The sequence below is a fragment of the Ctenocephalides felis genome, unplaced genomic scaffold (assembly GCF_003426905.1).
Source record: "Ctenocephalides felis isolate EL2017-DRISC unplaced genomic scaffold, ASM342690v1 CF-g0.4_SCAFFOLD_01492, whole genome shotgun sequence".
NCBI classification, from domain to species: domain Eukaryota; kingdom Metazoa; phylum Arthropoda; class Insecta; order Siphonaptera; family Pulicidae; genus Ctenocephalides; species Ctenocephalides felis.
The window spans coordinates 2,806,091-2,822,396 of NW_020537646.1; the positions used below are offsets into that span (position 1 = coordinate 2,806,091).

Genomic DNA, 16,306 nt, shown 5'->3' on the forward strand with positions numbered 1-16,306 from the left:
TATCTTAAATTTTATCATCATTATTTGGAATGTTGCTAAATCCATATTCTTATTGATCAAGCACTTATACAAATTGGGAAGTTTGGGTACTATATCTGAAGGGAAAATGCCACTTATACCTAGTTTCTATTTACATACCCATGTATTATTAAATTTAATGGATCTGACAGGTACTTGGCCTCAGTATGCTATTAAATTAAGGTCTATCTATTACACGAACTCCTCTCAAGAATGTCATGAAAGTGGACATCATTATTATATTATCTACCGAAATTTATATAACTATAATATCAGATCCTTTGGGGTTGAGTTGACAATTAATAACTAGATAATTTTACAGACAATGTATTATATATGTTGATTTCCTTATCCTACTTGGAAAACTTCCATTGGATCTAAGCCAAATCTTATCCATCAGTTTTTAACATGTCTCCTTTCTTTGACATTGAACGAAAAGCTTTAACTTTCGCCAAAATAAAGCTGACATATTTTCATTTGTTTTCAATTTATTCAGTGTAAGTATATTTATTTGACACGAATAATACAGGATAATGTAAAATTTGAAATAGAACCCTAATTATTATATCATCTTTTAATGGTATTTATTCATGATAATATATTGAAAATTGGAATATAATTATATATTTCATTTATTTCTGCATGAAATTTTGAAAGATTAAAATTAATTTTACTCAGTTTCTGCATGTGACTGAACTGGCAAGTTTTAATGACTCTGTGCGTTTTTTTTCATCAGATCGTCGATAGCATGAGTTTAATTAACGTCTGCATATGATGGGAAACTTTTTTTATAAACGTTTAAAACTATTTTTTATAGCAATGGAAATCGTGAAATTCAAATTGAAAATGGAACTGTGGAGGCCATTGCGTATAAATGTTCTATTTGCCATTCGAAAACATTGTCACAAAAAAATAATATTGTTTCGGGAAACAACTGATGGATTTGCGTCATATTCTGAATATCTACGTATGGAATTGGATTCTCTTTTGTGGATAAAATTTTTTGTATATAAATTTTTATGAATGTTGTTTTCTGAAAATTGCAGAAATTAATCCAGGCTTGTAGTAATCGCTTAGAAAAACTTGCAATATTTTTTGCCACTGCTGCTTTTTCAAGTTTTTACTAATGCAAGTTAAATTATTATTTCGTATGTGATTTGATTAAAAACAATATAATATGAATATATATTTTTTTCCATAATACATTATCGTTCTTAGGTAAATATTTTTGATAACTTGCTGATAGTTGATCCGTTAGTTATGAAGTACATGTAACAACAAATATCAATTTTATGATATTATGTTCTTGTATGAGCTGTTTATTTTACTTTACTTTGTTTTACTTTGAACTTATATTATCTTGGCAAAAGGCCACAAATTCTAATGTGATATTAATAATAAATCTTGATTTTCTATGAATTAGTCAGAATTTTCATTTAAAACCAATATGTCTGATTCGGATAAAAATTACATTAATCAATTAATTCTTCAAACTCCTTAAATAAATAATTTTCAGAGTTTATAAACTCTGTGTATAAATAATCCTCATTCTTTATCCATTTGGAGCCCTGAATGGAATCCTGTCTTCTGATTTTGGGGCTGAAGAAATTCTTTTCAGGTTTTTTTTCATGGTGACATTGTACTACAAAAATTATTGTAATATTTTTATCAATATATTTTAGGACTTGAAAAAGCTCATTGATCTACCTTAGATCGTTGTATACTTGAGGTTTAATTAAAGTTTTTTTTATTATTATTAGTATTACATATCTGTATATGAATATTATGTACGTTATGAGGATTCCAAATATTTTTATAATACAAAAGTTTTTCTGTTTACCAGATCTAGTAATAATGAACTTCATTCGTTCTCTTTGAGATCAAAAGACTATGGGATTTGAACAAAGCTACCCAATATGCAGAATACACATATTTAATATTACAGACAATCAAACACATAAACTGCTTTGCCTAGATTTATTAATATTTGGAAAGCTAATAAACGTATGAGCATTAAACTCCAATGAACTTCAAGAGGAACTAAAATTTATCATGTGTTTAATTAAATACTATATATTGCGGTGTAAGTTTTAATTAATGACTATTTAACACAAATAATCAGAAGTTTTCGTGTTCAACCACAGAATACATTCATTAAAAGTTTTGTGCTAATGATGTTTGAAATATAAATAAATGGTAAATATAAATAAATAGTAATTATGAATAAATACTTCATTATGATGATGTATTTTAATTGAACGATTGCGTATATTTAACTATGAACAACTAAGCTATTTACCTGAGAATAAATAGTTTTAAAAAACAATGAAAATTGTACCTATTTTGAATCGCGTTTTCTACTATTATTATTAATATTATATTTTTTACAAACATTTTTCTTTTATCTAGGTCATTTAACTTCACTTTTCTGTAGTCAAAGAAAATCCTGAACTTTACTTCAGCACTCTATTTTGAATATATTATTATTTCTAACGAAGAGATTCATCGAATATCTAGGACTATATCCCAGTGCATTTACATTTATATCTACTGCTCCCGTTGCAAGCACAATATGTTTCTGATTTTATGAATTTAGTTTTTGATTTTATAGAAGCTGTTTATAATTGAATTTCTTAACACTGTTTGGAAGGTTCAACCATTTTAAATTGCGTTAAGATCGACTTTCATGTGGGATCGTCCGCAAATCTAGTTTTACTTTGATCTCCTATTACTTCAGCAAAGTGCTATAAATTCTCTAGAGCTTAAGTTTAAAGCTTGAGGTACTCTGAAACCGCATATTGTAAAGAGGTTTGGAATCCATGAACCTGTTTATAAACTGTAATCAGATTATTTAACTGCAAATTTACAGTTTTGGTCAAATGTTTTTAAGTTAGAATTAAACTTGTTCAGATCTAAAATTTAGACCAAGATCTGAAATTTGGAACCAGATCTAAAATTTACACGTATTGAGTTCCAAAAATTTCCTTTAAGGCTTGTACCTTATTGTGCTATGCAGCACTATTTTTTTTTCTAATAAATTAGTAAATTTAATATGCTAACATATGTTCTTTCTCTTCCAGAGTGTCTTATTCGATGAAATCGAGCTCGCAAACCTATGTGTGGCGGAATGCAGTACTAAAAACGTGAACCACAGTTTCCAAGTAAGAACTTTTTACCTATATAACATCCGTATCCGACTTTCTCTGTAAATTTCTTCTCATAAACGCGAACTAAAAGAAATACGTGTCGCGTTTTTATTTCCCTCATTGCAGATAATGGTGGAAATGACATATAAAGAATTTTTATGTTGGATACTTAAATGGAATGCGTTCGATGATGAAGTAAATGTTTACGGCCATTTATACCCCCTGGGATAATAAATAACTTTGTTTTGTGCTTTTGGTTTTTTATATTCGCTCTTGGACATCGCTTTTTTATCTTGGAAATGTTAAAAGTTGCATTAGTATAATAAATTGTCTATCTTATGGTATATATTCATATGACAAAATATTTATTCAGTCATAATGTGACATTAATTTATTTTGTAATTATTCGTCACAAATATTTTTTTAATTTAAATGTAAAAATTAATTTGAATGGTTTCGTACTTTCTAACGATGTAATTTAATTTTATCGGATAATTGGTATTAAAATAAGATGATATATAGGTATGCTATATTAAATTATTAACTAATATATACCTACTTTCCAAATGTGATTTCTAATGAATATTATAAAGGATTGATCAAAATATGAATATAATGAATTTTCAAAATTTAATTAAAAAAAACATATTCATTAGATTTGTTATCTAAAATAGAACTGGTTCTATTAAATCTGAATTTATTAAATAATAAATTAATTTTCATCATAGTCATTTTATTTATTATTTTTATTAATTTCTTTAAATATTCTTATATAAATTTTTACATTGTTAAGAACCTAATACAAGAAGTAATTTCATATTGCCAACAACTAAGTAATTTCATTTGATATTTGGTTTTAAAGTGAATTTTTAATTGTGTTAAATGAATTAATTAATAATTAACTGGTCAAGTATAATTTTTAATAAGTTTTATAGGGGATTGAGTCAAAATATTACTGATAAATAATCAATTATTAAAATCCTAATAATAACAATATTCAATATGAAGCATATTTTTATTGATAATATCTATAATTTATTATATATATATATATATATATATATATGTGTGTGTATATATATATATATATATATATATATATATATATATATATATATAAAATATATTTGTGGCTTTAAACACAAGAAAACATATATAGTTGGAAATTGAAAATTGATTTGATACACCTTTTCATCATTATTTCTTCTGCAAACAATGATTATAAATCATTATAATTGACATAATATAAAAGCTAAAGAATAAAGTAGTTTCTGTTTGATATTTATGGGTTTAAAATAATAAGCAATATAAGTCACTTAAACACGTTATTTCCATATTGAAAATTATTGAAAATAAATATCTTATTTTTTATATAATTTCTTCTTATGACTTAGCTATTATTTATAAAAAAATATTTTCAAGAAAAGTTTTATATTATTATCATTAAAATATTGTTAATATTATTCACAATGAATGGAAAAACAACTATTGACTTGTTTTTTCAACATGTCACTATAATATATAATGTCCTTTCACGGCTAATAATTGTAAATTTCACAAATTTACTAAATGTCCTTAACTGGCCAATTGTGAATATAATCGTGAATAAAATAAAAAGATATATATAATTTTACGGTTTACGATTTTGTAAGTAATAGAAAATTTATTACACAGTTCTTTGACCCCCTATTACGTATAACATGTATTTTATTACTTGTTCATATAAAGCCATTTTTAGTGAAAGAAATAAAAGAGTGAAATCTGAATATTATGCTCTTTCCTACAATACTATCAACTTTGGGAAAGTTTATCCAATGGCAAATGTTCATCGATTTTATTGAGCTCTTTTACAACAAATCCATGTTCCTTTCCATATGAAAAAATGCAACTTTCCATATCTTTTTTCATGCAACAATTTATTCTTTTTCAGGTGATAACACCGAATCGATCTTTAGTACTTATGGCGGAAACACGACCAGAAATGGAGGACTGGCTGTCCGCCTTGAAGCCGCCTCCATCGCCTCTACTATGAACAAGGAGTCCACGATTTTTTATCAGGAGATCACCACTGGTGAGTAATGATTTTAAATTATTTTCATCCACATCATTAATCAAAGGAAATGTAATATCATTCAAATGTTCAGGACTAATCCTATGGAATCCTATGTGTCAGAATTACACGACGATCAGAGTAAATGGCTTAACTTTGATAAATTGATCCGTACAGTTTAACAATCAATCATGAAAAAATAATTTAAAATCGAATAAAAATACATATATTCATCATGAAGATATATAAATATGCAGAAGGCAATACCAAAATGCAAAAACAATCTATTTACATTTCATTAGTTAAAAATATTCATTTTCCTAGAAGTAGGTTCTGACTTTTATAAGCGGCTTTATTCTTGAGCTTTATAGAAACTTCATTAACAATGCGCCAATTCCACTAAAAGATTAAAAACTAGATTTGTATTATATAATTAGCCTCTAATAAATCTGATGAACATGGCATTATGAATTTGAAGGCTATATGTGAGAAGTCTAATTTCCCTTCCTAGTTGGGATCTAATTTTCTTCACAAGATCACTATAGTCGAGTATTTGCTTGTTAATTTATTTAGAGTATTTGCAGTTTCCTACTTGAGTTTGTGTTTTAATTGCAATTGTTTAGAAGTTGTAATTGCTTAAATAATTGCGAAACATGTACTAGTATGTGGGTTATTTGAGTTAATAAATGTTAGAGTGGGAATTCAGCTCCAAATTTTACTATTGTCTGTTTGAAATTAGGCGTTTCCTTGTTAGTTGTTTTTCATGAGATCTACGAATTTATTAGAATAATTATTAATTTATTAGTTATGTACTTGGTAGGTATTTATTAAATAATTACTATCAATTTGCGAGATGTTCTTTGTTTTTACTTTCTGAACCAACAATATTCTTAGTAATCAGCACCTATTAGTTTCTTATAACTTTTTTTTTCGAAAGTAGAAAAGATTTGTTAATAATGGATTAAAAGCTCATATGAAATGCAATAAAGATTTACTGCGCAGATATAATATTTAAGCGTTAGTACGGTATTAGAAAGATTTAAGTTTTATGAAAAAAGTTTGAATAACTTCCTGTTGTTTTCGCCTTCTGAGAATAAAAATGCTCGAATAGAAAAGTTTGAGTTTTGATCGAAAAGTTTGTATGAACGGATTTTATAATACATTTTTTTGTGCTAATATAAAATTGTTGATGGGATCAGAAATGTATTTTGAGATTTTATGTTTGTTTTGGGAAAAGGAAATTAGAATCTAGTTTAGAGAACAACAATAAAATTATCTATTCATATAATATTTTCCAATCCAATTTTACTTTCTTTTTTAAAAAGTTTTGGCACGCCTATTCAAAAGTTATTTTGTTTTTATTCATATATATGAGTATATCAAATAATAAAAAATATTTTTTTTTTTCATAAATAATTTTCTAATAGTTCAATTAAATTATTTGTAATACATATAACAAATTAAAAAAACAGTAATGAATTATTTGTTTTACATAATTAAATCCTTAAAATACAAATGTAAAATGTCCACAATAATTATTCATGTGTTCATAATAATCGATCGATTATGTTTATACGAGACACATAATGAAGCGGACAATTATTTCTGTGTTTCTGTTATTATTTGTGTAAATAATATATCCAAAACCCTAATGGGAAATGTATATTTAGATAATACAAAGCATGTTTTTCGGATAATATAGAGCGACGTCATAGATAACATTCAAATTGACAAGGAAAAATATTATTTCCATATTTGACGAGTAATTTGTGCTATAATATACTAAATTATTCACCTGTCGCGATGTGAGCGATTCAAACTATCGATTGATTGAAAAATTTAACGTCATTGGGCATACTTTGATGAGCTTTTGATAAAATAACTAGTGGTGCAAGACAATTAACATTTTCAAAAAAGCTTTAAAATTTTTTGAAATATTTAAAAAAATTAGATTTTTGAGAATTTTGAAATTTTTGAAAAATTCTAACTTTTTTGAAAAGTTTAAACTTCAAAAAAGAGTGCGCGTAAGGTTTACACTAGGGTTTGTATGTTTTCAAAAACCGGTTTTTAAAAACCGGTTTTTTGGCGAAAATTATGGAATTAGAAAACCGGTTTTTTATTGAAAAAAGTAGGTTTTCACTGTATAAATGGAAAATGACAAACATAACCAAATATAAAAGATAGATGAAAGCGTTTTTATTCTTGAAATCATATCGGTTCAATAGCATTTGATATCTTATCAGTCTGCAATGGTTCCCAGAAAGATTTTATATATGTTAATTTAGATTTTTATACCAGTGTATGTATTAATTTAAATCAGTGTGATTTCTTCTTGAAGAAGTAACTTTCTCTACTCAATTTAAAAAAAGAGTTTTAAACCCTAGAAGCCACAAATTAAAGAACAAAAAACTTAGAATTATTATATGAGGCTTTAATAACAATTAAGTATAATTTGGTCGCAAGTATAAGAGAATTTTCTATTTCAGGAATTTTTGTGAGTAAACAAAGGACACGTCTAAGTAGCAATTCGATAGATGTTCTCAGTTTCTTGAAATCATATTCTAGAACACAAAAATAATTAGAATGTTTAAAATTAATTAATTATAATTGCTCGGAACAGACAATACTCGAGTTTAGCTAATTTTTTTAAAAGTAAACTTGATAATAACAAGTTTGTATCAACATGTATCTATTTTTTTTTTAATTTATTTTTAATTAATTCATTCGAAAACTTTCCTTTCACTATCATAAAAATATTTTCATTCTTATATGTGAAAATCATGCATGAATAACGAATAATTATTTTCGTTTAAATGTTATTTAATCAAGATATACTATTATTTTTTAGTTCTACTAATTAAAATTAAAATAATTTTGTTTACTATCTATAAAATTGAACATTAAATAAATTCAGTTAAATACTGCTCTAAATTACACTAAAATTGCGGATTAATTACAAAATATTCGAGCAAAAATTTATTTTCTATATAAAATTCGAAAACCGGTTAAAATCGGTTTTTTAGTAAAATTGAAATTCGAAAACCGGTTTTCTGAAATGTCGGTTTTTGTATAAACCCTAGTTCACATGCGATTGAAGTAAAATTTATTTGCTACTGTACAAGATGGCATTTAAGTAAAAATAAATACATTATATAACAGTTTTGAATAATGTTTATTAGTAATTACTATATTACTCGTGATGCACACATTTATTAGTGTCGACCATTATACACATTTATATAATAATAAATTATAAATTATATATTTATAATAGCATTAAAAATTACATGGTTTTTGTAATGTTTATTTCATAAATTTATCAAAAACAAACTTGACCCAATAGAGTAGTGGTCAAGGCGCTCCACTGCCACGCGGTGGTCCCGGGTTCAAATCCCGGTGTGGGCGATAGATAATAGATAAGAATAAAATATAGCGTGTAAATAGTAGAATGTAAGGATTGTAAGGGGTGAAAAGATACGTAGGGTGCATATTATTATATATAATAGGTTAATAGCAAATAACGATGAAGCGGTAATAGATTTATATATAAATGTAGGAACTGATGGTCCTGGGTATCGTAAGATAGGGGTAATTCTTCAACCTCAGTAGTTTTCGAATAGGATTCCATTCCCCTGACCAATAAATAAATCATTGTCATTCCTGTTCTAGGTATGCGACGTCTCACGCTCGTCCGACTTACTGCAACGTGTGCCGCGACGCTCTCTCGGGCGTCACGTCGCACGGTCTCTCCTGCGAGGTCTGCAAATGCAAAGTGCACAAGAGGTGCGCCGCCAAGGCGGTCAGCAACTGCAAATGGACCACGCTCGCCAGCGTCGGGAAGGACATTATAGAGGACAAGGATGGGGTGAGGAGATATTTATGGTTGTGCTTGGGGTGTACATGGTACTAAATAATGTATTCGTGTACGTTATTTAGGGTCGTGTAGAGCAGGGGTCGGCAAGCTTTTAACTGTAGTGTGCCAAGCCACTCTACCAATATGATTTAGAGTGCCACCTTAATTTTGAAATATATAGTTAGGTTCTAGGGGAGAAGAATTATAACCAAATTTATCTTTTAAACATTTTTATTAACAAATAACATGAATTTCTAATATAAACAGTGCTGGATTACCCCATAGGCCCGTTAGGCCCGGGCCTGGGGTGGCATAATTTAGGGGGCGGCAAGTTTTTCAAAACGTAAATATTTTAAACTCGATGAAATGACACTACAATTCATTTTAAGGATAGATCCTGAAATTTTTTTTTGTAAATTTAGAGATCATTTTCGATGAAATAGAACGTAATGCGTTTTCTAATCAAATTTATTATTCGTGGGTGCCGCATTGATATTTTCTTGATGTATCATATTTAATATAATAATTATCAAACTGATAAGATTTTTTGAAGAAATATTGAAAAACCGTTCGTTTTTATGTAATTTTGTTCAGGTGAATCTTATAATTAAAACGCTTTAAAAACTGTTCGATTGTTTCTAGTTTTATTTTCGGTATTAAATCAAACAATGGCGAATTAACACAATATATTCATTGTTGTTAATTGATTTATGCCATTTTTTTTGTATGTGAAAATATATTTTTTTAAATATGCCTGTAGTATAAAATTAAAACTTAAACTAAAATATCTGACAATTTGGTATGCTTCCTCCAATTGGCTTTTTTTCAACTTCAGGAAGGCTAAGTTATAATAATCCTAAAAAATCATAAATAAAATTGTTTATATAACTCTACGCTTCAAGTTCTCCTGAAAATTTTGACATGCCTTAGAAAAAATAGATGTATGCATGTGTTTATGCGGTTACAATTTTTTGCCAATTGGCATTCGGGAAGACGTGCTGATTAGTTTTTTGCAAAGACAGTTCCATCCATTTTGGAATAGGGAGCAAAGAGTGAAAAAAGTGCTAACTCAATTTTTCAAAAACGGAGCGTCCTATTTGAATAATTCAAGACACTTTTTACTTGTATGACGAAATAAGAACTATCGAAAATTTTGCGAGAGCATGGTCAGCGTTTTTGGTGACCCAAAAAGGTGTCACTTGGTGATAAAAAATGATCATTGACATCAAATTATTAGATTTTTTATAAAAAAATTATTAATTATTACAAATTTTGTCTTCATTATTTTGAATCATTCCGTACCAAGATTTTTAATTTTCAAAGTTTACTTCTTAGATAGTTTAATTGTCCTTTGCAAGGATCAATCACCATGAATGATTAAAAAAATATTCACTTGGCTTTGACTGAGAGGCGTACTGTTTATGCCAAAGGCAGGTTTAGCATTTTTGGAGATACAGAGCGCAGAAGGTGCAAAAGTAGTCATGAAGGTTTTGAGAGTACAGATCATCCGATTGGAATGACTCAAAAAATATTTTGTTCGTGGTATTTTAGTGATATGAAGAAATGATTAGTTTTCCGAAACGGCAAGTCCACTTGTTTCAAAATTTTGAGAAAATTAAAATATCTAAAATTTTCAAATAATTGAATTACTTTAGGATTTAAAAAAAACTCGAAATTTTTGAATATCTCGGTTCTATTTATCGAGTTTAGTCCAATGTCTTTTTAATTTGTGAAATCAGTTCAGGCGTTTTGAAAATTAAATTTTGATTTATCACATCACAAAAGCGCCTTTTAACACAAATTTTGATTATGAAGTTTTATCAAACTTTGATGAATTTTTAAAATAGTCAAATATTTTGACTCCTAATTGATATCTTTCAGAAATCTTTTTTCAATTTTAAAAATCGGTTTCTGGCTTTATTCCAAAAACGTAATATTTTTGCTTTTTTATGCTAATTTCAAACAACCGGCTCGTCCGATCGTCCCGCAAACCTAATCTGTCCGGCAGTGTTTTACCAAAAATTAATGAATACGATTTCCAACCAAGATTTTTCGAATGGTTTTTGAATTTTTAAAATCGACTTAAAATTGTGGGCTAAAACTTTGACGAATTTTTTCTCTCTTTTACTAATTACAAAAAAAAAGATTGGTCGACCGTTAAACCTGCTTCCCAAAAATTTAGGTAATTATTCATTCCTTCAGTACAAGTAATTTTTTTTGAATTATTTGGAAACCAGCCTCTCGGTTCTTTCAAAAACTGAATTGCAATTTTTCCACTTTTGTTCTGTATTTTCCAAACGGCTAAACCCGTCTCAGCCAAAAACTAATCAGAACTTTCTTATCTATGAGAATGAAACATACATACATACACACACATCAATTTTTTTAAGGTATGCCAAAATGTTCAGAAATATCTGAAACGTGAAAATATGCAAAAAATTTTATTTTCGATCTTTTGCGATTGCTATAATTTACGAGTACTTTACGGAAAGTTAAAAGTTGTATTTAAGTAATTTAGAATAAAATTATAGTTTGATTAAAAAAAAGTAAAAAATTGTTTATTAAAAAGATCAGATAGGGCCTAGGGCGGCAGAAAGCTTAATCCGCCACTGAATATAAACTAAACAACTTTAATGCGAACCTTGTGCCTTTTCCTTAACATTTTAAGATCCGGGGTATAATTTGTAACTTTTAATTTCACACAAGATTCTGAATGTTTAGTTGTTAAACGATTTCTTTGTGAACTCAAAATATGTTTCATGTGAGAAAAAATTTGTTCACAGAGATATGTGGAACCAAAAGCTGAAAGGAAAGCGCATACAATTTTCTTTAAATAATTAAATCTTTTCCGGTAATGTCATTTAACAATATAATATGGCTGTCGATTTTTCCATAGAGTCATCTTTCAGTTTTTTTTTGTAATTCCTTCAATTTTGTTTTCCATAATTCTGAAGATATTAGTTCGATAATTTCCATTTCAAAATTATCAACATTAATCCATTCGAAAGTCAACAAATCAAACGGTATTATTGATGGATCTATTAAATCTGGTTTTATGAGGAAGGAAAATATAGGCACATAAGCTTCAAAGCGAGCAACGTTAGAAAATTAATTATAACTAAACATTTTCTCTTATTTAAAAATCACTCGATATTTCCGATTTTCCTCATTACTTTATAGAGTGCCATTCAAAACCCCATCGCGTGCCAAGCCTGGCACGCGTGCCGTAGGTTGCCGATGCCTGGTGTAGAGCATACTTGGGTGTGTTGTGACTTAGTGTTTTGTTTGTTTATTTATAAGGTTCCTGTGGAACAAGGATATGTGGGCCCAGGATATCTTATTTGTTAGCATTGTTTTCTTGATGTTTGAATTCGGTTTGGAACTTGAATTGTAAAATATTTGTTTATACAGGGTGGGGTGAGGCGATATTTATGGTTGTGTTTTGGCTGTACATGTTACTAAATAATGTATCCGTGTACGTTATTTAGGGTCGTGTAGAGCATACTTGGGTGTGTTGTGACTTAGTGTTTTGTTTGTTTATTTATAAGGTTCCTTTGGAACAAGGATATGTGGTGCCGGGATATCTTATTTACTAACTGTTTATTTTCTTGATGTTTCAATTCGGTTTGAAATAGGAATTGTAAAATATTTGTGTATACAGGGTGTCCCAGAAAAAATTGTTGCGCACCCTTTAGTTTTTTCAACAATTTTAGTTCTTAAATAATCAACTGCAATATTAGACTACAAATATTAACTACATAATATGCAATATTATGTAAAAACGTGTATAAAGACACTAATTTCTCCTTTATTTTTTTATATTATTTCAAAAATTTTGGTTTATTTTCGAAAATAGTATTTTGGATGTATAATCGTATTCTGCAACAGAAAGACAGCGCGCCCCATAGTTTGGAAACCGCGGCGTTAGACCATAACTGTTCTGAAAAAATGTAGCGTGAAAAATTATTTATCTTACGTTGTTTGGATATTATGAGCTTTTTAGTGCAACCCAGGGCTTTGGTGAAATTTTGACCATTTTTCGGTTATTTTTTTAATTTTGATTATTGGAATTTTAGAACCGTAACCGTAAATAACATTTCTAGGATCACAGTAAAAAGTAATTGCTCCAAATTCTGAAGAAAGAAGACTTCTAGTTGAACTATGAATTTAAATGTTTGACTTTGAAAGTCCTTTCTTTAAGAAAAATGTACTAAAGTATGTTGGCAAGTTTCATTAAAAGCTAGCACATTTAATACGTCTTGTAAAATGGTGAAATATTCGATTATTTTTGTTCGGACGTCTTTTCGTTTTATTATATTGGCCATGAAGGTGACAAACTTCAGGGCATTAAGCTTTACACGGAATGGTTGCTACCCCTGGTAGAGGGGGTAGCGAAGTGTTTTAATAAAACTAGTTGTTCACTTCTAAATGTAAAGTCCGCTTAACAACATGTAAATAACCAATAAAAATAAATATATCTTATTTCATTATAACTTAGTAACAAATCAGTGATTGTAATTAGAACTGCAACAAGATACATAATATACAAACAAATCAGTGTTTAATACAGTCCACAGCTACAAGGGTTAAATTATAACCCAACAACCTGAATTATCGAAAGAGAGTTTTAATGAATTCTATAACTACGCACAAAAGTACGATTTTATTATTAAGAAATTTCAGTTCCAAAGTTTAAATGAACAAAGTTAATCACAATAACCGAATTTTTTTTCTAATTTTATCAAACCTCTTGGTTACACTCAAAAGCTTTAATTTCCAAACAACGTGATATGATTGTTTTATCTATTTTTTTCAGGACAGTTAAATCCAACACTATATAACGTGTAAGTTTTGGAACACCCTGTATATAACGCTAGTTTTACCTTTTATCCACTTTTCCTTTTTTTCTCAATAATAACTGTCGCAATTTTTTTCCTAGTCGTTTCATGTTTTCTCGGAAAATCCAATATATAATATTCAGAATTTATTATGGATTATTAGAGATTGTATGAATTTACGATATCGAAACATTCAAACAAATTTTCTTAAAGCGTAATTTTTAGCCCTAGGTTTAATAGATCATAAGTCCTACTGCCCTCGTTCCTAATTTTGATTTTATAAATTTACTTTTGGTATTTCCAAAAATTTTTTCATTTTTTGTCAATTCATAAAATTTTGTTAATATTTTCTCTTATTTATTTATTCATTCAAATAATCAATTTAGATTTACCCGACCATCTACTTCATATAAATCTTATGATCATTGATATTATTTTAGAAATTAATCACCAAGATTACAATATTTTAATTTGTATATTATTTAATTTGTCTTATGAACTTTGCGTGACCATGTTCGATTTCTTTTCAATAAAGTAATTTAATGAACTCTATAAGCAAAATGATAAACCTGAAAAAAGTAAAACACACAAACATAAAATAGTAAGAAAAAAATAAATGTCAAGTAGTAGTTTAGCATTAAACTCAATGAAATTATAATTAATATCAAAACAAATTTATTTCTGAACACGATGCTTTTTTCTAATTTTTATCAACGTGCATGTACACACACACACACACACACACACATATATATATATATATATATATATATACATATATGTTTATGCTTGTATAAAATTTATTATTACCCTTGGCCCATTGGCCTCAGAATCCTTTATGATTTATTCTGAATTCGAAAGTGCACCTTCCATTAGAACTTTCTTCAAAAACTTTTGCTACAACATTTATAGCATACAAAATTAACGAGACTTTGAAATTATTCTCCCAAAAAGATATCAAAATGTAATTTGCAATTACAGACTAACTTGAGCGTTATGATTAAACTTGCAGGATTTTAATGCAAGTTGTCATGAAACAAACTTACTAATGGAATGAGCAATAACTAGTTCGCAGTTTTAATTAGTTTTGTTATCAATAACAGATTTAGTGCTGTTCTGGAAATCTATTTTGCAACTTTATCCATATTGAAGTAATTTAATATTAAAATCTAAATCTGGTGAATTGATAAAATACTAATGACATTGTAAGTAATATCTGTACAGCAATTATTTTAATATAGTTCAACTAACATTACAAGTTAATAAAATATGAATATATTCATTATTTATTTATACTCAATGTGAACTACAAATATTAAATATATATTGTATGTATTAGTATATATTATATACGGTAATAATCAATATCTAAGAAAAGTGATAAATTTTTTTTAAATATGTTTCATTCCTGCCATAAAAAATGAAAAGTAGATTTTGTAATATAGTTTTTCTTCAATTATTGAATTGATGATTGTATTTCGTTGATAATTTCGATATTAATCAAGATATAAATGCTGAAGACTCTATTCATTAGTAATGTTTGTATTCACAGTTGAATGTTTGACTAATTGCTTTGACCTAGATGAAATTGTTGGCGTTCGTATTGGAAGACTAAATACACAGAACAATTCTATTATTAATTAATAAGTAGTTGGATATAACAGTTTTTTAGATAACATGCAATATTTATTCATGCAAATAATATTAAATTCACAAACAATCAATTCTTGTTTAAATAAACTTTTGATGAACTGTTAGTTGCAAATTTAAGCTTCCTTTGATTTTTATTTTTATTAGCCTTGCTTACAAAGAGCATTTACTCGTACCTACAACATTTTTTACATTTTATACTATGTTTATTATATTATATAATATTTTTATAATATAAACATATAATATATATATAATAGTATCCTATACTATCCAATTTTCTATGCAACTGACTTCTTTTTGAATCCTTGCTTCTTCTTCTAACTTTTAATTATAGTTTATTCTAAATCAACAATTTTACTTCTACTTAATTTCAACTCAAAAAATCAAATGACAATTCTATGTCAGTGCCAGGATTCGAACCAAGTGTCCTTGGCGTGTGAGCCGGGCATGCTACTGGCTGAGCTTTTCTCGTCACGTAACTCTATATTTTTGTAGGGAGTTTAAAAAATATATAGATTCTACATTTATGTTTATATATTATAAAATTATGTTAATATATTATTAATTAATAGTTCTAAATATTTGTTTTGTTTTTTTACAGAACATTACGATGCCCCATCAATGGATGGAAGGAAATCTTCCGGTTTCGGCCAAATGTGCAGTCTGTGATAAAACTTGCGGATCAGTATTAAGGTAATAATTAATAGAAATGATCAATATTAATTAAGCAAATATTATATTAAAGCCG

General features: G+C 27.7%; 1 protein-coding gene across 1 annotated transcript in view; it reads left to right on the top strand.

The window, feature by feature from the left end:
* The first annotated feature begins 3,101 nt into the window (after positions 1 to 3,101).
* The window catches only part of LOC113370071 (diacylglycerol kinase eta-like), a 28,654-nt gene continuing 15,449 nt past the window's right edge, over positions 3,102 to 16,306 (top strand). Inside the window, 5 exon segments of the mRNA XM_026610731.1 lie at positions 3,102 to 3,179; positions 5,095 to 5,180; positions 5,182 to 5,235; positions 8,884 to 9,079; positions 16,160 to 16,251. Of these exon segments, the coding sequence (XP_026466516.1) occupies positions 5,125 to 5,180; positions 5,182 to 5,235; positions 8,884 to 9,079; positions 16,160 to 16,251 (398 nt within the window). The 5' untranslated portion in view covers positions 3,102 to 3,179; positions 5,095 to 5,124.